The sequence below is a fragment of the Heloderma suspectum genome, chromosome 1, assembly GCF_057233095.1.
Source record: "Heloderma suspectum isolate Gila_16-S chromosome 1, 16-S_ref, whole genome shotgun sequence".
Lineage (NCBI taxonomy): Eukaryota > Metazoa > Chordata > Lepidosauria > Squamata > Helodermatidae > Heloderma > Heloderma suspectum.
The window spans coordinates 412,170,498-412,192,288 of NC_139458.1; the positions used below are offsets into that span (position 1 = coordinate 412,170,498).

Consider the following 21,791-nt stretch of genomic DNA (forward strand, 5'->3'; position numbering starts at 1 on the left):
TATGCATTTTTAAAATCTATTTTTATTTTATTTTTATGAATGAAATAAACAATACCAACAACATAATCAGAATCTTCAGTTTCCAACACTACAGTATTCTGAGGGGGGGGGGAAGGAGGATAGCAAAAGAAGGGGAGGAAAGGATTATATTAAACTTCAATCAGAACAAATTTTGTCATTATATATGCATTTTAACTGATTATTTTTTTAAAAAAAATTCTATGTAGAGATTTTGTTGTTGTTCAGTTGTTAAGTCATGTCTGACTCTTCGTGACCCCATGGACCATAGCACGCCAGGCCTTCCTGTCCTGCGCTCTCTCCCGGAGTGTGCTCAAATTCATATTCATTGCATCAGTGATACTATCTAGCTATCTCATCCTCTGCCGTCCCCTTCTCCTTTTGCCTTCGATCTTTCCCAGCATCAGGGTCTTTTCCAGTGAGTATTCTCTTCGCATTAGGTGGCCAAAATATTTGAGCTTTGGCTTCAGTATCTGTCCTTCCAATGAGCACTCAGGGTTGATTTCCTTTAGGATGGACTGATCTGACCTTCTTGCAGTCCAGGGGACTCGTAAGAGTCTTCTCCAGCACCACAGTTCGAAAGCATCAATTCTTTGGCGCTCAGCCTTCCTTATAGTCCAGCTCTCACAGCCATATGTTACTACTGGGAAAACCATAGCTTTGATTAGACGGACCTTTGTCAGCAAGGTGATGTCTCTGCTTCTTCCTATGCTGTCTAGGTTTGCCATAGCTTTCCTCCCAAGGAGCAAGCGTCTTTTAATTTCATGGCTACAGTCACCATCTGCGGTGATCTTGGAGCCCAAGAAAGTAAAATCTGTCACTGGCACTGCTTCCATTTCTTCCCCTTCTATATGCCAGGAAGTGATGGGGCCAGATGCCATGATCTTCGTTTTTTTAGTGTTGAGTTTCAAACCAGCTTTTGCACTCTCCACTTTCACCCTCAACAAGAGGCTGTTTAGATCCTCTTCGCTTTCTGCCATTAGGGTGGTATCGTCTGCGTATCTGAGGTTGTTGATAATTCCCCCGGCAATCTTAATTCCGACCTGTGATTCATCCAACCTGGTATTTCTCATGATGTACTCTGCATATAAGTTAAATAAGCAGGGCGACAATATACAGCCTTGTCGTACTCCTTTCCCAATTTTGAACCAATCGGTTGTTCCATGTCCGGTTCTTACTGTTGCTTCTTGACCCTCGTACAGGTTTCTCAGGAGACAGGTAAGGTGGTCTGGTACTCCCATCTCTTTAAGAATTTGCCACAGTTTGTTGTGATGTTGTTGTTGTTCAGTCATTAAGTCGTGTCTGACTCTTCATGACCCCATGGACCATAGCACGCCAGGCCTTCCTGTCCTGCGCTCTCTCTCCTGGAGTGTGTACAAGTTCATATTCATTGCATTGGTGATGCTATCTAGCTATCTCATCCTCTGCCGTCCCCTTCTCCTTTTGCCTTCAATCTTTCCCAGCATCAGGGTCTTTTCCAGAGAGTTTTCTCTTCGCATAAGGTGGCCAAAATATTTGAGCTTCAGCTTCAGTATCTGTCCTTCCAATGAGCAGTCAGGGTTGATTTCCTTTAGGATTGACTGATTTGACCTCCTTGCAGTCCAGCGGACTCATAAGAGTCTTCTCCAGCACCACAGTTCAAAAGCATCAATTCTTCGGCGCTCACACAATCAAAGGCTTTAGCATAGTCAATGAAGCAGAAATAGACTTTTTTGGGAATTCTCTTGCTTTCTCCATGATGCAGCGAATTTTGGCAATTTGATCTCTAGTTCCTCTGCCTCTTCGAAACCCCGCTTGTACTTCCGGTAGTTCTCGGTTCGCATACTGCTGAAGCCTAGCTTGTAGGATTTTGAGCATAACCTTGCTGGCATATGAAATGAGCACAATTGTACGGTAGTTTGAACACTCTTTGGCATTGCCCTTCTTTGGAACTGGAATATAAACTGACCTTTTCCAGTCTTGTGGCCACTGTTGAGTGTTCCAAATTTGTTGGCATATTGAGTGCTGCACTTTAACAGCATCATCTTTTAGGATTTTAAATTGCTCAGCTGGAATACTGTCATCTCTGCTATCTTTGTTGTTAGTAATGCTTCCTAAGGCCCACTTGACTTCACTCTCGAGGATGTCCGGCTCAAATTCAGTGACCGCACTATCATGGCTATCAAGGACATTCAGATCTTTCCTGTATAGTTCTTCTGTGTATTCTTTCCACCTCTTCTGCTTCTGTTAGGTCCCTGCCTTCTTTGTCCTTTATCATGCCTGTCTTTGCACAAAATGTTCCCTTGAGATCTCTGATTTTCTTGAAGAGATCTCTAGTCTTTCCCATTCTATTGTTTTCCTCGATTTCTTTGCATTGTTCATTGTTTCTCCTTCCCATTCTCTGGAACTCTGCATTTAGTTGGGTATATCTTCCCCTTTCTCCCTTGCTTTTCACGTCCCTTCTTTCCTCAGCTACTTGTAAAGCCTCATCAGACTTTGCTTTCTTGCATTTCTTTTTCTTTGGGATGGATTGAGTTGCTGCCTCCTGAACAATGTTACGGATCTCCATCCATAGTTCCTCAGGCACTCTGTCTATCCGGTCTAATCCCTTAAATCTATTCCTCACCTCCACTGTATATTCATCAGGGATATGTTTTACGTCATACCTGAATGGTTTAGTGGTTTTCCCCATGTTCTTCAATTTAAGCTGAAAGTTTGCAACAAGAACATGATCTGAGCCACAGTCAGCTCCAGTTCTTGTTTTTACTGACTGTATAGAGCTTCTCCATCTTTGGCTGCAAAGGACATAATCAATCTGATTTCGATATTGACTTGAATTACTGTGATGTTGAATGGTTTGGATTCATACTGAGATCATTCTATCATTTTTGAGATTGAACCCCAGTACTGCTTTTCCCACCCTTTTATTGACTATGAGTGCTACGCCATTTCTTCTAAGGGATTCTTGCCCACAGTAGTAGATATGATGGTCACCTGAATTAAATTCACCCATGCTTGTCCATTTTAGTTCACTGATTCCCAAGATGTCGATGTTCAATCTTGCCATCTCATGATTGACCACCTCCAGCTTGCCTTGATTCATTGATCTGACATTCCAGGTTCCTAAACAATATTGTTCTTGACAGCATCGGATTTTCTTTTCACCACCAGACACATCCACAGCTGAGTGTCCTTTCAGCTTTGGCCCAGCCACTTCACTCTTTCTGGCGCTACTTGGAAATTCCCTCTGCTCTTCCCCAGTAGTATATTGGACACCTTCCGACCTGAGGGGCTCATCTTCCGGCGTCATCTCTTTTAGCCTTGTGATATGTTCCATGGGGTTTTCTTGGGAAGAATACTGGAGTGGGTTGCCATTTCCTTCTCCAGTGGACCACATTTTGTCAGAACTCTCTGCCATGACCTGTCCGTCTTGGGTGGCCCTGCACGGCATAGTTTATGGCTTCACTGGGTTATGCAAGCCCCTTCACCACAACAAGGCAGTGATCCATGAAGGGGATGTAGAGATTTTACTATATTAAAAATACAGGCTGTTTCAAAATGATGGACCCAATTTCAAAGTAGTATATCACCTGCACGAAGAGCCTGTACCAATTGCAACTGGTATGGCCTCATGATTAAATGTCGCCTTAACACACGCCAGACAGTCGTATGAGAGATCGCAAGTTCTCGGCTGGCACGACAACTGGACTTGCACGAGCTACGCTGAAAACTCTCTTGAATTCTTTCCACGTGTTCCTCTGAAGTGCGTGGTCGCCCTGTGCTCTTCCCCTTACATAAATAGCCTGTTCCCTCAAATTGTCGGTACCAATGACGAATGCTCTTTGGCATTGGCGGATCAATGCCAAAATGCTGTTGAAATGCACGCTGCACCGCAATTGTGGATTCAGTCTTGCTGAACTGCAGAACACAAAATGCCTTGTGTTGCGGGGTCGCTATCTTGCGATTGCTGAGGCTAGGGGCTGTTTGTGCGCTGAGAGAGGCATCTAGCAGTAATCATTTGAAACTCTATGCCCCACCCTTTCAAGTGGTAAGAGTTTTATTCATGGGCGGTTCGTGGTTGCAGAGATATAGCAATTTCAAATCAGGTCCATCTTTTTGAAACACCCTGTACTATTTATTTAATTTGTTTGATTTCTACCCTGCCTTCCTACCAAGAAAAATGGCACTCAAAGCAGCTGACAATCATAAATAATACTTGATTAAAACAATAATAAAACAAATGCATGAAAACACAATTAAGGGAGAAAGCCTATGGCCACTAGACACTGTCTAGAGGGCCATAGGATGTTTCGGTTTCTGGGAACTGAGATCAGAGCCAGGGCTCCAACCTCGGTTCCCAGAAACCACGCTCCCCGCCCCCTCCCCATGCCCCCTTGTAGCCGGTGTGTTTCTCTCTGTGCCAGCTACACCTCCACGCTTGGAAACGGAGCACAGAGTCAGAGAAAAGGGGACAGTCCTGGGGGCAGGGAGGGGAGGAGATCATGGAAGCCGCATTACGCAGCTTCCGATGGGCCACACAGCCTCCTCCCGTCCTACTCTGAAGCTCCCCAGCTAGACAGGCAACATCAATCCTCGCCTCCGTCCTCTGGCCACCCTGCATTTGATAGTTGTCCATGACCATAGGGTTGTGCCCTAAAACACAACAGTGACAGAATAGAAACAGCATCCAACCCAACAGACCCACCAACACACCAAAGACCTTCTTGAATAAATTGGTCTTTGCCTGCCCGTGGAAGGACAGCAGAGATGGAGCAAACCTAGCCTGCCTTGGGCGGGAGTTCCACACCTTGGGAATGGCTTCTGACAAAGCCCTTTTTTGGGTCGCCACCAAATGCACCTCTGAAGATGGCAGGCTCAAGATCTTAGGAATCAGGCAGGCTCGTACAGGAGAAGGTGATCTTTGAGATAGCCTAGCCCCAAGCCATATTGGTCTTTATAGCTCATAACCAGCACTTGGAATTGTGTCTAGAAACAGACTGGTAGCCAGTGAAGCTGTTGTAACAAGAGAGTCACGTGTATTAGTAATTATTACTAAATAAATAAATATTGAAGACTTTACACTGGGCCATGGATCATGAACTGCTCGTGCACTCGATGCAAGGAGTCCTCCTGAACCAAGCTGATCACCCCCTCTGGCAAGCCTCCTCCTCACTGGCATTCACTGCTTCCTCATCCCATCCACTCCCTGTTCTCCCAGCAGTCATACTTTATCCCTGATCCCTGAGCAGGCTGCATAGGCCAGCAGCCTAGAGTGGTGCTTGTCCACTGGCCCTGCCCATCCCGCTCAGGAAGCAAACTGGGATGCAGCATGCACCTGCCAACCTCTCCCTGGCTCCACATCACCGCTGTGTTGGAGTTCCCCCATCTCTTCCTCATATTAGCACAAGATCCACCTTGTTTAATGCTCCATCGTATGATGTTGCCTTGTGCAAATGAAAGATAATAGTAGAGATTTTGGTTTAAAAGGGCTCAGAGCCCATTAGTGCAGATTGTTTTAAGTAACTATGTACTTAGGCAGCTCTTTTAGTGTGTATTAGTTTCCCTGCTGCCAAAACGCCTGAACAGGGCTATTAATTCCGCGTGTGTTTGGAATCCTTTAAAAAGCCATTAGTCATCCACTGGGCCATAAAATTTTCACTTGTCACCATTTAGCCAGCAGACCATATAATTGCCCTTTGAAGCCCTTTGCCAACAGGTAAATACATCCCTGAGGATACCTACAATGTTCTAAATGTAATGTATAGAATTACTAAGAACTTTTGGTACATCTTCTGCAGTTTGGGAGGCCTAATCATAGAGATCCAGAAGCAGGGGAGCATCCAAGATTGACCCAAACATGGAGACAAATGTCTCAGGATGCGAGAGCAAAGATTTTATCTGTAAAAAGCCCAACGCATTTCGGCCTATTTTTATTTTAAAGCCGTCTTCAGAGGGTTATACAAAAGTCTGCAGAAATTCCTACAACAAATGTCTCCTACTACAATTCACTGGCGAATTCGTATAGATCAGAATTCATCCACTGACAGCTCCTAGGCTAAGTCTGGCCTTCTGAGAGGCACCATCTGACCTGGAGCTGCCAGTCCAGAAGTGGTATTTACATTAGAGGAATGGTGTATGGAAACCTTATTTACCAGTACTGCTGTTCCACTAAAACTCCACTACCTTAAGTATTATTATTTTTCAACAAAAAGATTGGGAGAATCAAGCATGCATTTCCAATATCATGTCTGTTTTCAGCCCCAGAGGTGAACGATAGCCACTTTTTCTTCTCCAGCATTCTCTTGACAGATCATCTAGATGCCTCGGGATATACGCAGCCTCCCTCCTAGGCAGTCATGTCACCAACAGCATCTTAGGGAGCTATCCTATGTATCCTGTTTAGACAGAAAAAAAGTTCTACAACTCCCAGCATGCCCCAGCCAGCCACGCTGGGTTGGGCATGCTGAGAGCTGTAGGACTTTTTTTTCTGTCTGAGCATCTGTGGGATTGCACCTTTAAAAGTCTTCAAAGTCTCTGACAGTGGGGAGACCATGCATCAGCATTTCTGTTCTGTGCAAAGTCTAGCAAAGGATGAACTGTCTGGAAAGGGCTGCTACAGCTCTAAGCTGTAGTAACACACACACACACACACACACACAGCTCTCCCTGGCTGCTCCTATGTCGGGAAAGTCTTTAAAGCAGAGATTCATTAGGGAACAAAATGTACAGCCAGAAAACTTACTTAGTATATCAATGGGCGGGTCTCTCCCAACACATGGGCAAGTGATTCTTTTTTTTCAAAGACACGTGCACACAAGCAGAAACACATGAACATTGCTGTTGGAACCCCTCTTGTAGGAGAAATTAAAACCTTCCACCTAGTAGTCCTTGTAAGTCAACAGCTTGTTAAGGAACCACCTACTTGATATGTTATTTCATTATACTTAAGTTCCATAAATAAGACAAACATCTGTTGTTATGAAACAATCATCTATTCTAAGTTGCTCATGGAAAGACTTCCCATTGCAAAGATCTAAAGTCCATCCTCCAGCAATGGAAACTTGCAGGAGGAAGATATCATGGCGCTAAAAGCTACTTGTTTCTTCCCTTCAAGGATACCCTTGAGACCACAGCTGAGAAATCTGTTATCTTTTTATTTTATTTTTTAAATTGGCTATATTAGCCTTGGATATTATGAAATACCAACAAGATACCTACCAAACGGTGAGGAGCGGGGGAGGGTGGCTTATTTCTGTGAGCGTGGAATTTTCAAACAGGAAAATTGGAGAGAGAGCAGAAGGAAATGATTAGTTTACTGGCCGGTGATGTCATAATGTTGTTTCACTGTGCCATGAGGTTGGTTTCCTCCTCCTCCTTCCTTTTCCTAGGAGGATGCGGCATGAGGAGTTCTCTCTTTTCTGTGCAAAAAGAGGTGTCCCAAAAAAACTCCCTCTCTCTCTGCCAGGGTCCTCATTAGACCTCTCTTGCTCCACTTCAGAGCAAGTGAACAACTTCAGTGAACCACTTCAGAAGGAGGCCGATGAATTCACTGACTCAGAAGCATCTGGCTTATTATTATAAAAGCTTAGTCCTCCACCATCATAAAATCTTTTTTTAAAATTACAATTAAAACTCAGTTTAATCTGTTAGCAAGCTCCTCCTGCCTTGCCTTGCATGATGCTCAGAATTTTCTAAAAACATTGCAGTCTTTCTGAGCTTTTCTCATGAAACTTTGAAAGGCCAACAAACTGGAAAGAGCAGGACCTCACACACACTCTGCACACGTATCCCAAACTCCCTGCCAGTTCCCTCCTTCCCAGAACTTACTCTGGAAAATGTAGGGGGCTGCCTCCATTGAGTCTGGGTGCCCTGGGAACTGTTTCCAAGGCTCTCCAAGAGCAACTTTCACCTGACAGGGAAGAAACTATCAAACTGGATGACTTCAACTTACTCCGGCAAGGGACGCGAAGCTGCCATCAAGAAGGGCTGGTATGGAGAGCTTACCATGGGATTCAAGGCTTCATCTGGATGGCGTAAATTTTCTGGAGCTGTTATGATCCAGAATCAGGCCCAGTTATACAGTGGAGACAGCTTTGGTCACTTTAGTGGATGATCTATGCTGGGAACTAGACAAGGAGCATGCGCCCCTGGTGTTTGTGCTAGACCTGTCAGCGGCTTTTGATACCATCAACCATGGTATCCTACCTTGTTGGGATGGGACTAGGTGGCACTGTTCTGCAGTGGATCCAGTCCTTCCTGGAGGGGCAGTTTTAGAAGGTGTTGCTGTGGGACTCTTGTTTGACACCTTGGCCATTAGCTATGGTGTCCCACATTATTCTGTTCTATCCACCATGCTATTTAAGATCTAGATCAAACCGCTAGGAGAGGTTGTCCAGAGCTTTCAAGTTTGGTGTCCTCAGTATGCCAATGATGCCCAGCTCTATTTCTTCTTTCAATCACAATCCAAGGAACTTGTTGACATTCTGAATAGATGTCTGGTATTGATGATTAACTGGATGAGGGAGAACAAATTGAAACTACTGGTTTCTGGCAGTCCATCTTCCTCAGGTGACTCTGGAGGACTCCATGGTTCCTGCCATAGAGGCCTCTTTCCCAGAGTGACTCCAGAAGTCAGCATAGAAGGAATTGTTCTTGGCAGCAATGAAGGAACCCCCAACAACAGTAGCCCCCAAAATGAATGTTTGTGGTGGTGGCAGTGGGGGACTGTCCATTTTCGTTGAAATATAAGCTCATCCTCACAAGCTCATTTGCATTCTTTGTTTTTGCTGGCGTGTTTTTTCCAATAGTGGCAACAGGGGTCCTGGGGGGTCTAGGGGGTCCACCACAAAGGCCAGGGGGGGACATGTGCCCCATGGGATGCACTTTTTGCACCCTTGCTGTATATAGTAAACTAGCACATCAAGGAGAAAACTGTCACATAGCCCTGCGATTGTGCTTATTTTCTTTTTTTGCACAGGAACATTCATATGATTGTTCACAGGAATCATCATATGATTCAGGTAGGGCAAGAAAATATGATTCTTGCCCTACCTGAATCTGAAATGGTTCCATTCCAGAATTCTGCCCCTTCATCAACATAATGGGTTGAACCCAGATATAGTCACATACACCTGGGCTGGTGGAAGCAGACTTCCCTGTCTCTTCCTCCCCAAAGCAGCCCCTCCACCCACTCACCCACCCACCTCCAAAATGCTACACTGAGGATCAGGGGACCCTGCTGACTGAGGTAGGCTGTGATGTGGGAGGAAGGGGGATCCCCCCAAATCAGGCAGCAGCACCTCCCAAGAGCAGAGCATCCTCCTAACTTGGGGGGATCTCCCTTCACCTTCAGTCCCATCCCCCACACCACAGCCTGCCCCTTATAGCAAGTTCTTCTGAGTTCTGACCCTCTTAAGTAGCATTGGGGGGGCTGGAAGGACTGCTATGGGGAGGAGGGGGCAGGGAAATCCACTTTCACCAGTTGAGTTGCAGATGTCTGAATCTGGATTCAGCCCATTGTGTAGAATGACTCTGAAGTGACGCAGGGTGCATACAGATTCCCATTTTACTACATATTTGACTACACATCTGTGACATATGGCAAAAAAAAACAAAAAAAAACCCTTTCCACATTGCAGGATGGTGTAGTAGCCTCCTTGAGGGACAGGGAGGCAGGGAGAGAGCCCATCATGCACAAGCAATGTTGCAGTAACTCTTTTATCTCTTATTGTGTGTACAGTGCCTTCTGAGCACTTTAAGGTGCAATCCTATGCAAGTTTAGACAGAAAAAAGGCCCACAACTCCCAGCATGCCCCATGGCTGGCTGGAGTAAGTTGTAGGCCTTTTTTCTGTCTAAACTTGCATAGGATTCCACCATTAAATACTGAACGGCTGTACAGAAAGCTGTTAATAAATACAGTAAATAAATGTGGGTTCTCTAAAACAGGGGTGAGCAATTTGTGGCTCTCCAGATGTTTTGGCCTACAACTCCATTGGCTAGGGCTGATAAGCCAAAACACCTGGAGGACTACAGTTTGGCCACATCCCTTCGCACAGCATGCACATCCATTCTTGGGATATTTTAAATATTTTATTGCACTTGAAATTCTCTTCAGGTTGGCAAGATGATCAATGATTAACAATCCATGTTTTCTGCATTTCATTTGCATTCTAAAGGGGAAATGGAGGCACCCTGCCAAAACTCCCTGAGTAATCCCGAATTGAGACAAAAAGCAATCCTGTGCATGTGTGTTGAGATACAAGTCTTGATTCTCTAATCACCAGTGTCTAAAGTAACAGATGCTTGAAAAGCCCCATCGATTACGAGTGCTTAAATGGCCTTAAGTCAGAGCAGATTCACATATCAAACGAATCTGGTGACATGTGGACTGGGTAGAAATACCTTTAATAACTGCTGCTTACAGTAAGCAGGGTGTGTGTGTGTGTGCGTGTGACACAAAAGAAGGACAGATGGGTTCCTATTTGGCATCCCTCCCCAGTTTCCTTGTATCAAATAAGGACACCAATGACTCACACCTGTGCAGCGCAACCTATTCTTGAAAGTATTCACTGGCATAATTTATATTAGGTTTAGAGTAACAGAATAAGCTCTAGAACTGTCCCATTTTCAATGCTTCTTTTCTTCTCCTTATGAGGAGGGGGGAGGTAAACATAGGCAAAGGATCTGGAGAACACCAGCCTCCCTAGACAATCTTGCACATGAAAGCCAGCTCCTGTTTTGCTTTGCGTTATGATTTCTCATTGTTAGTTTTCATTTTGTTTGATGTTTTATCTATATGTGAACTGAAAGCAGCTGAACAAAGCAAGCAATCATTTGTTTGATAAATAAAATTAACCTTTTCAACCAATATGAATGTAAAATTCAGCAATATGCCTATAGAGAAATTTGGCCTTTGAGGACATGCTGACTTTATTTTTTAAGCATTCAACCATCAAACTTGATCTGACTAGAAGGTAATAGTGTCACACTATCCTTTCATCATCTTTCAACATATGGCTTTTTTCAGGTAAAATTGTTTTAGCTGTTTTGCTTGGAAGGATTAAGGCATATGCAGCAAAATATTTTGTTTTCCACCTCACTGCCTGTATTCTAAAGCTTTTATATTATTTACTTTATGTATACCAGCATATTGTCAGACTTCTTTTTTGCTAGTCAAGACAAGTGGCATTATGTCTTTTAAGGAAAAAAATTATCTTTGATAAATGAATCCTATCCTTGTTTGAACCCATGGGACTGGTCATGGAGTGGCTACTAAAGGAAGGATTTGGCACATAGGTGGCCAATTGAAACATTGTGGACCGTACCTAGAAGCCACCAAAAGTGCACCCATATAACACCACACCATGCAGTATTTTAGGGCACAATCCTATGCATGTTTAGATGGGGGAAGAGGTCCTACAATTCCCAGCATTCCCCAGCCAGTAATGGCTGGTTGGGGAATGCTGGGACCTTTAGGACTTTTTTCCACCAAAACATGCATAGGGTTGCACCTTTATTGTGTTTTAATATTTTATTGTAAGCTACCCTTATTGAAGAGTGAGATAGCAATCTTAATAATAAAAACAATAAATTACAAAAATGAATAGGCCCATCACTATTGCAAATCTACAGGTATCAAGAAATCAGTGTAATAATCTAATTGTGTCCTGGAAAGGACATTTAGGGAGCAATCCCATGGCCGCTAGACAGCAGCTAGACCGCCATAGGATAACTGGCTTTCCGGGAACCAAGCTTGGAGCCCGCACTCCAAGGTCAGTTCCCAGAGAACCAACCTTCCCCGACTTCCTCACTGCCTCGCAGGCAATGCGGAATGGCCCTGCACTTCATGCTCAGAAGAGAAGTGCAGAGCGGCCAAAATGGGGTGTTCCAGGGGGCATTCCGGGGCAGGGAAGGCAGAAATGCATCCTATGTGTCGTCCAGCAGAAGCATGGAGGGAACGATCCCCTCTGTGCTTCTCCTGCCCTGCATTGGATAGGCAGTCGCCTCCAAGTTCAGAGGCAACCGCCTATCTGAATAGAATTGTGCCCTTAGAGAGCAATCCTATGGCCCCTAGGCAACATCTGGGGGGGGGCACAGGATAGTTCGGATTCCTTGATCCAATCTCCCTGCCCCTCCCCCTTCGCAGCCAGTGCAGGGAGAACTACTCCAGCTGCATCTCCAAGCTCACAAAAGCAACCTCGGAGAGGAGGGAAAAGGGGAAGTTCTGCAGGTGGGGAGGGGAGGAGACTGGGGAAGCAGTGATATGAGCTATCCCCAGCCCTCCCCAGCCTCAGTCCCTCCCCCTCCCCGACGCCTCAGACAGGCAAAAATGCTCATCTAGCTAAAATGCAAAGCAGGGGGAGGATGGCAGACCCATTCATACTGTTGAGCTGTCCTAACCACCAAGACGTTTCTTTTAATGTTCAGCTGAACTCTCCCCTACTGTAACTTTGGCCTGTCAGATCTAGCCGTGCCATCTGGAGCTGCAGAGTATAGGTTTTTGCCCACTTCTACATGACAGCCCTTCAGTTATTTGGAGTCTTCTTCAGGCTAAACATACTCAATTCCTTCAACCTTTCCTCAGTGGACTTGTTTTCCATACTTCTGACTATTCTAATTTTCCTTCTTCAAAACCTGTTCATGGTTCCATTTTCAGTTGACAGCTTGGTCAACTAGTTTTCTGCAAGTTTTGGAAAGGTTTTATAGAATAGATGCTTACCTTTCAGAAAGTTCACTTACGTTTGCAACTTAAAATGTGGAAATCATTGGAAAAGGTCCATCACAAAGAAAAGCAGCTGAATAAAATGTATTTTTGACATATCATATAAGAGTACAAAATGTTGTATAAAGGTTCAGGCTGCAATCATATACTCACTTATCTGGGAGTAAGCCCACTGAAAGCAATGGGACTTACTTCTGAGTAGGCACGTATACGATTGTACCGTCAATTATAACATTGAAAAGAACACGTAAGTAAAATGACTTGAAAATGAATATTCAAGGACATAAAGAATAAAGACCATCTCTGAACAAACTTGTGTTTGATTCCTAAAATATTCCCTAGAAAAATATATCAAGTTAGCTAATAAAATGAACCCCTTCATGGATCATTGCCTTGTTGTGGTGAAGGGGCTTGCGTAACTCAGTGAAGCCATAAGCTATGCCGTGCAGGGCCACCCAAGACAGACAGGTCATGGCAGAGAGTTCTGACAAAATGTGGTCCACTGGAGAAGGAAATGGCAACCCACTCCAGTATTCTTCCCAAGAAAACCCCATGGAACATATCACAAGGCTAAAAGAGATGATGCCAGAAGATGAGCCCCTCAGGTCGGAAGGTGTCCAATATACTACTGGGGAAGAACGGAGGGAATTTCCAAGTAGCGCCAGAAAGAGTGAAGCGGCTGGGCCAAAGCTGAAAGGACACTCAGCTGTGGATGTGTCTGGTGGTGAAAAGAAAATCCGATGCTGTCAAGAACAATATTGTTTAGGAACCTGGAATGTAAGATCAATGAATCAAGGTAAGCTGGAGGTGGTCAAACATGAGATGGCAAGACTGAACATCGACATCTTGGGAATCAGCGAACTCAAATGGACAGGCATGGGCGAATTTAATTCAGGTGACCATCATATCTACTACTGTGGGCAAGAATCCCTTAGAAGAAATGGCGTAGCACTCATAGTCAACAAAAGGGTGGGAAAAGCAGTACTGGGGCACAATCTCAAAAACGATAGAATGATCTCAGTACGAATCCAAGGCAAACCATTCAACATCACAGTAATTCAAGTCTATGCCCCAACCACTGATGCTGAAGAAGCTGAGGTTGATTGGTGAGTTTAAATCCGGCAGAACATTCCCCTGACAGAAAAGGTTTTTCATGGTTACTGCTGTTGGCCTAGACCTTTCCTCAGCAGTTCCTTGACAAGCTTGCAAATTGTTTGTGTGGTGAAAGTTGCTGGCAATTGAATCTGAGGCCCAACTCATTCTAGTAAAATCTATTCTTTTCTTTTTGTTTTCAAAAGAGAAAGTTCATGGCACCTACTATTTCACTGAACCAAATTGTCCATATGATAGACATCAGCCAACCAATTCTGAAGAAATACAGGTTAATAAATTACCATTTCATTTGCACAAGCCAGGCCTTTTTCCTCATCAGAGTTGTTTGTTAACATGTGTAATTACAGTGTGAATAGAATTTGCCTTTGCTCATTTTGGGATGTGGCCGCTCTTTTGGTCTTCAAGCGAAGAACATAAAGGGAGAAAAAGAGCAATTTAATACAATATTGTCCCCTAAGTTATCCTACATTATGTCTTTGGGTAGGCTCTGATTTAAAGGCAAATTGTTGGCATCACTACAGGGAAACCACAGAAGGGAGATGGATAGTTTGGTAGACGGTTCTGTTGCATTCCAGAGGCTGACAGTTACTGACTCACTCTCCTAGTTAACAAAATATCTGGCTGCTTCTTTGAGCTGGTTCCAGGAAATCTGTTCCCCCCTCCATGCCTCATAAAATTCTACTCCTGCAAGGTGTTCACAGATATTTATTTCCCGCCAAAACCAACATGAAGGGCAGGGTGTGTGTGTGCTGGCAACAATAGGAAGCTTCCTTAGGGTTGGTGTTTTGTTGTTGTTGCAAGGACAGTGCCATTACTGGAGTCCCACTGGCATGTGCCACAAACTGCTGACCTGCCCACCTGAGAAAAAGGGCTCGTTTAAGTACAGTGCAATTTTGTTTTATCTGGCCCAGTGGACTGGGCTGGTAGCTGTCAAGGACCTAACTCTGCTTCCTCACTGCTGCCCTTCCTCCTGCCCAGCTGTCATGCCTCTTCTGCTTCCTTGGTTGGCGACACATCCTCCTCCTCTCTCTCCCCAATGTCCTGCCCATTTGCTGATAGACTTTGATAGGATGGGAGGACAAGTACGAGGAGCTGGGGTTGCCCATTGCTCATTGCAGTGTGGAGGCCCACGGACACAGCAAAGGGAGCCCGCGTCAAAGGCCCCATTGCAAACCTGAATGTGTCCTCCATCTTACCTGTCAAACAGGGGCCAGTTGCTTAACCCAGAGAAGGCCATGTTTATATGCCCACATCAGTGGATTGACGGATCCTGTTTTGGTAGCAGTTAAACCCCCTGCATCAGACTTGCATCTCAGCACTCTAACATTATGAAGTCATCTGCTTCTTTTCACACATTCACAGGGAAAAGTAACATCTGAACCAGCACTGCATCTGACTTATTTCAAAACTCATTTCATTCATTTCATTTATTATATTTCTGTATCGCCCCATAGCTGAAGCTCTCTGGGCAGTTCTCAAAAAAATATATATTTTTATTTCTTTTGAGGTGATAGGTTTTGATGTGTTTTTAACTGATGTGTTTTAATGTATGTATTTATGTTTTAATTACATTACATTTGATCCATATTTTATTATTCTTAGCTGCCTTGAACACTATTTTAAGAGGAAAGCAGGGATGTAAACTAAAATACATTCCAAACTCTTTTTTAAACTCTGCAAGTGGGCTTTGTCCAATGGGATTTTGATGGTAATGGGAACAAATGCAGCCCATCATCATGAAATGACAGATAATGAAAGAAATTATCTTCAGGATAATAAAAGAAATTATCTTTAGGAAATGTCTACATCATCTCATCCACATACCCTGCAGAACATGCAAGAACTTCATTCTTTCCTTAAATTAAATGCTTCCACTAACTAAACAGTTTTCTAAAGAATGGGAGATATTTGCTCTTTGCTAATGGGGGATAACTTTCCGACTTCTTTATTATTCAAGGGACTTGAAACTGGACAATATTCTTCTGGATGCAGAAGGTCACTGCAAACTGGCTGACTTTGGAATGTGTAAGGAAGGGATCTTGAATGGAGTAACGACTACTACCTTTTGTGGAACGCCAGACTACATAGCTCCAGAGGTATGAAAGTCTGTATCTAAATCTCTGGCAAAGTATTTGCTATCTTGCTAGTTTACACAAAGGACCAGTTCACACATGCGCTGCATGCATGCATGCATTCCCTGCATGTGCTCATATTTGGGCTTGTGCATGTTTTGTTTTATTTATTTAATATATTTATATCGAATATACCACTGTCCATATTTAAAAATATCTCTGAGCGGCTGGTTTGGTGACTGTAGGATGACATTCCCACAGCAACTTGGGATTATCCTTGCCCCTTCCAGCCATTCCCATGAATCATAGAATCATAGAATAGTAGGGTTGGAAGGGGCCTACAAGGCCATCGAGTCCAACCCCCTGCTCAATGCAGGAATCCAGGTCAGAGCATCCCTGACAAATGGCTGTCCAGCCTCGTCTTGAATGCCTCCAGTGTGGGAGAGCCCACTACCTTCCTAGGTAATTGGTTCCATTGTCGTATTGCTCTATCAGTCAGGAAGGTTTTCCTGATCTTCAGCCAGAATCTGGCTTCCTATAACTTGAGCCCATTATTCAGTGTCCTACACTCTGGGATGATCGAGAAGAGATCCTGACCTTCCTCTCTGTGACAACCTTTCAAGTACTTGAAGAGCGCTATCAAATTTCATAGAATCATAGAATAGTAGGGTTGGAAGGGGCCTACGAGGCCATCGAGTCCAACCCTCTGCTCAATCCAGGAATCCAAGTCAGAGCATCCCTGACAGATGGCTGTCCAGCCTCGTCTTGAACGCCTCCGGTGTGGGAGAGCCCCCCACCTCCCTAGGAAATAGGTTCCACCATCATATTGCTCTAACAGTCAGGAAGTTTTTCCTGATGTTCAGCCGGGATCTGGCTTCCTGTAACTTGAGCCCATTCTTCCATGTCCTGCACTCTGGGATGATCAAGAAGAGATCCTGGCCTTCCTCTCTGTGACAACCTTTCAAATACTTGAACAGCGCTATCATATCACCCCTCAGTCTTCTCTTCTCAAGGCTAAACATGCCCAGTTCTTTCAGTCTCTCTTCATAGGGCTTTGTTTCCAGTCCCCTGATCATCTTTGTTGCCCTCCTCTGTACCCTCTCCAGTTTGTCTGCATCCTTCTTAAAGTGTGGTGCCCAGAACTGGATACAGTACTCCAGATGAGACCTAACCAGTGCTGAGTAGAGGGGAATTAGTATTTCCCGGGATTTGGAAGCTATGCTTGTATTAATGCAGCCCAAAAGAGCATTGGCCTTTTTTGCAGCCACATCACATTGTTGGCTCCTATTCAGCTTGTGACGAACAACAATTGCAAGATCCTTCTCGCCTGTAGTGTTGTTGAGCCACATATCCCCCATCTTGTAACTGTGTATTTGGTTTCTTTTTCCTAGGTGCAGAACTTGGCATTTATCCCTATTAAATGTCATTCTGTTGTTTTCTGCCCAGCACTCCAGCCTATCAAGATCACTTTGAATTTTGTTTTTGTCTTCCAAAGTATTAGCTGTCCCGCCCAATTTTGTGTCATCTGCAAATGTGATCAGCATTCCCTGCACCTCCTCCTCCAAGTCATTAATAAAAATGTTGAAGAGCACTGGGCCCAGGACTGAGCCCTGCGGTACCCCACTCGTTACCTCTCTCCAGCTTGAGAAGGTCCCATTGATAAGCACTCTTTGAGTCCGATTCTGTAGCCAACTGTGGATCCACCGAATCGTTGTTTCTTCTAGCCCACTTTGAGCTAGTTTGCTCATCAGGATATCATGGGGCACTTTGTCGAAAGCTTTGCTGAAGTCGAGGTATATGATGTCTACAGCATTCCCACGGTCCACAAGGGAGGTTATTTGATCCAAAAATGAGATCAGATTTGTCTGGCAGGACTTGTTTTTGACAAATCCATGTTGGCTTCGAGTAATCACTGCATTGTTTTCAAGGTGCTTACTGATGGATTCCTTTCTCATCTGCTCCAGAATTTTCCCAGGGATTAATGTCAGACTGACTGGTCTGTAGTTCCCAGGTTCCTCCTTTTTACCCTCTTTGAAGATAGGGACAACATTAGCCCTCCTCCAGTCATCTGGCACTTCCCCCGTCCTCCATGATTTCTCAAAGAGAATACACAGCGGTTCTGAGAGTTCTTCTGCCAGTTCCTTTATTACTCTAGGGTGCAGTTCATCTGGCCCTGGAGATTTGAACTCATTCAAAGGAATTAGGTATTCCTTGACCATATGCCTATCGATCTCAAGCTGCAATCCTGCCCCTTCAGCCTGTACTTTGCCTTTGCTAGGGGGCTCATAGACCCTCTTTTGGGAGAAGACTGAGCCAAAGTAGGAATTGAGCACTACTGCCTTTTCTTTGTCATCTGTTATCGTTTTGCCATCCTTATTTAATAGCTGAACAACCATTTCTTTCCTCTGCCTTTTACTATGCACGTAGCTGAAGAAAGCCTTTTTGTTGTTTTTAGCATCCCTCGCTAACCTCAGCTCGTTCTTAGCTTTAGCCTTCCTGACACCATCCCTGCCATTCTGTGCTACCTGCCTGTACTCTTCCTTTGTTACTTGGCCTTCTTTCCACTTCCTATATGTGTCCTTTTTTGTTTTCAGGTCATCCCTAAGCTTTTTGTGAAGCCACATTGGCTTCTTCTGTTGTCTTCCACCTTTTCTTCTTGTTGGAATTATTTGTGATTGTGCCTTGAGAATTTCCTTTTTTAAAAGCTCCCACCCATCTTGGACTCCTCTTCTTGTTAGCGTCGCTTGCCGTGGGACCTTACTGATCATTGTTCTGAGTTTATTAAAATCAGCTTTCCTGAAATCCAGGGTGTGAGTTTGACTACACTCAGCTTTTGCTTCCCTTAGAATCAAGAACTCAAGTACAACATGGTCGCTTTCCCCCAGAGGTCCTGTAACTGCTAGGGGTGCACGAAAGTCACTTACCTGGTCTCGCAGCTTGCTTCGCGGTGGGGGCGAGGCGCTTCGCTGCTCCCCCAGAAGTTCTGGCCGGGGGGGGAGGCTTCCCTCCTCGCCCGGCCGAAATTCAGGCCAGGGAGGAGGCTTCCCGCCTCGCCCGGCCGAAATTCAGGCTGGGGAGAAGCGCCCTGTCTCCCCGGCCGCGAACTTCAAAAGAAAAGAAAAAAAAACGCCCCTGTGATAGGCTACGTAATGATTAATGTAGCCTGTCACCGCTAGATCTGCAAAGTCAGCCGTGATAGGCTACGTTAATCGTCACGTAGCCTATCACGGGTGACTTTGAAAAAAAAAAAGCGCGTACGCGAATGGCGGCCCCCATAGGGAGTCGCCATTCGCGTTCCTTATTTGGTCCCTGTAGTCTACGTAAAGATTTACGTAGACTACGGCGAAAATAAGGGCAACGCAAATAGCGTTGCCCTTATTTTCGCCGTAGTCTACGTAAATCTTTACGTAGACTACAGGGACCAAATAAGGAACGCGAATGGCGGTTCCCTATGGGGGCCGCCATTCGCGTACGCGCTTTTTTTTTTCAAAGTCACCCGTGATAGGCTACGTGACGATTAACGTAGCCTATCACTGCTGACTTTGCAAATCTAGCCGTGATAGGCTACATTAATCATTACGTAGCCTATCACAGGGGCATTTGTTTTTTTTTACTTTGCTTGTAATGGCGGAGGCAGCAGCTGGTCGAAAGACCGGCTGCCGCCCCCGCCCCTGACGAAGACCTGCTGAACCGCTGCCGGGACCCGCCGCCGGGAGGGACATTTGTGAAAGGTAAGTCCCACCCGGGGGGGGGGCGGAGAATTTCTCCCCGAACAACCTTCGGAGGACCAAATGCGTTGGCGCTCAGCCCCCCGAAGTTTCGGGGAGAAATTCTCCCCCATCCCTAGTAACTGCTACTTTATCCACTAAGTCATCTCTGTTGGTTAGGATCAAATCAAGGATAGCCAATCCTCTAGTTCCTTCCTCTACTTTCTGTAGGAGGAAGTTATCTGCCACACAAGTCAGGAATTTCCTGGAGGGGCCATGTTTTGCAGAATTTGTCTCCCAACAAATATCGGGGAAATTGAAGTCCCCCATTACTACTGCATCATGCTTCCTTAAAACATTGGCTATTTGCTTTTCAAAAGTTTCATCCTTGTCTTCTCCTTGATTGGGTGGCCGGTAGTAGACTCCGACCACCAGGTTCCTTTTATTCTTTGCTCCATTTATTTTGATCCAGATGCTCTCGATGGGGCTACCAAGCTCCTCCTCCTGTATTTCTGTGCAGAGATATGTATTTTTCACATACAGTGCAACCCCACCTCCCTTTCTGTTCCTCCTGTTCTTTTTGAACAAGTTATATCCTTCAGTTGCTGTATTCCAGTCGTGAGAGTCATCCCACCAAGTCTCAGTTATACCTATCAAGTCATAATTTCCCTCCTGTATTAAGAGTTCAAGTTTGTTCTGTTTGTTTCCCATACTCTGGGCATTAGTATATAGATATCAAAGACCATGTGCTTCAAAGTCTGGCTTTCTTCCTACATGTGTCTGAAGACTATTATTGGGCGCTATCAGAGCTGTTCTCTCCGTTGCAGTACATGCGCCTACGTCCATTGTTACCCCCAACATTACATCTCCCTTCCCCATAGGATTCGGTTTAAAGCCCTCCTGATGAAATTCTTCATGCTGTGGCCAAACACATTCTTCCCATTCTTTGTGAGGTGCAACCCATCCCTTGCCAACAGCCCATCTTCCAGGAAGTATAGCCCGTGGTCCCAGAATCCAAATCTCTCTCGTCGGTACCACCTTCGTAGCCAGTCATTCACCCGGAGTATTTTTCTTTCCCTTTCTATCCCTCTTGTAACTACTGGAAGGATGGATGAGAAAACTATCTGGGCCCAAAAGTTCTTGAGTTTCTTTCCCAAAGCTTCAAAGTCTGACGTGATTTCTTCGTAGCTCCGCTTGGCGGTATCATTTGTTCCCACATGGATGAGAAGAAAGGGATACCTGTCAGTGGGCTTTATGAGTGCAGGCAACCTTTCAGTCACGTCTCTGATCCATCCTCCCGGGAGACAATATACCTGGCGAGTCTACAGGTCTTCACGACATACTTGGTCTCGATCCCACGCAGCAAGGAGTCTCTCACTACTACCACTCTTCTTGTAGTTGTAGGCCTGGGTTTCATCGCCTCTGTTTGACTGACCTTCAGCCTCTTGCTTACTCTCATGTAGGTTCCCCTGTGATTCTTCCTCTGCAGGCTGTCCTCCAGTCTCATCCGCAAGTACCAGGAATCGGTTCCACAGCTCCACTGCTTCCACTGGTGCAGAGTGGCGTCTAGTTCTTCTTCTCCTAACTGTAACCCTTTTCCAAGGAGTATTCTCTATTCCATTTTTCTTCACCTCAGCATTTCCCACTTCTGCCTCATCTTGCTGCTGCTCTTCAAGCTTCTGGTCTTCCCTTTGCTGCTGTAGTTCCCCCATTCTGTCCAAGAACTCTTCGTGTTCTCTTATTCCCTGGAGGGTCGACAGTCGCCGCTCCAGTCCACTTACTTTTTCTTCCAGCAGTGTGATCAGCTTGCACTTGTTGCAGGTGTAGGCCATGTTGTTCTCAGGCAAGAAATGAGTCTCTGTGGGGCAGATTAGAGCTGCTAAGATTGTAGAAATCACTGCAATCCCACATGCTTGTTTACTTCTGGTTGATCAAGGAATGTCTACACAGCCATGGGCATGTGTGAGCCAGAGAATGATCACGTGGAGGAAACTGGTCAGGGCCAGCCCAAAGTACACAATACGTATTAAAGACATTTTGAAGTAAATGAGCATTCCCATGCTTCTGTCATACAAGGAATAGAATATTTGTAAGGTGCAATTCTACCTGTTAACTTGTTTCCTTTTGTATATAACTTCATCTTGCTATTTTTTTGTTGTGTGTGTGTTTGTGTGTGTGGG

The 21,791-nt window shown here is 44.9% G+C and overlaps 1 protein-coding gene across 7 annotated transcripts in view; it reads left to right on the forward strand.

The window, feature by feature from the left end:
• PRKCE (protein kinase C epsilon) overlaps nucleotides 1–21,791 on the forward strand; it is a 498,772-nt gene that overhangs the window by 439,271 nt on the left and 37,710 nt on the right. For all 7 annotated transcript variants that reach the window (XM_084828974.1, XM_084828976.1, XM_084828977.1 and 4 more), the window contains one exon: nucleotides 15,790–15,928. In XM_084828974.1, the coding sequence (XP_084685100.1) occupies nucleotides 15,790–15,928 (139 nt within the window). The remainder of the gene's footprint in view (nucleotides 1–15,789; nucleotides 15,929–21,791) is intronic.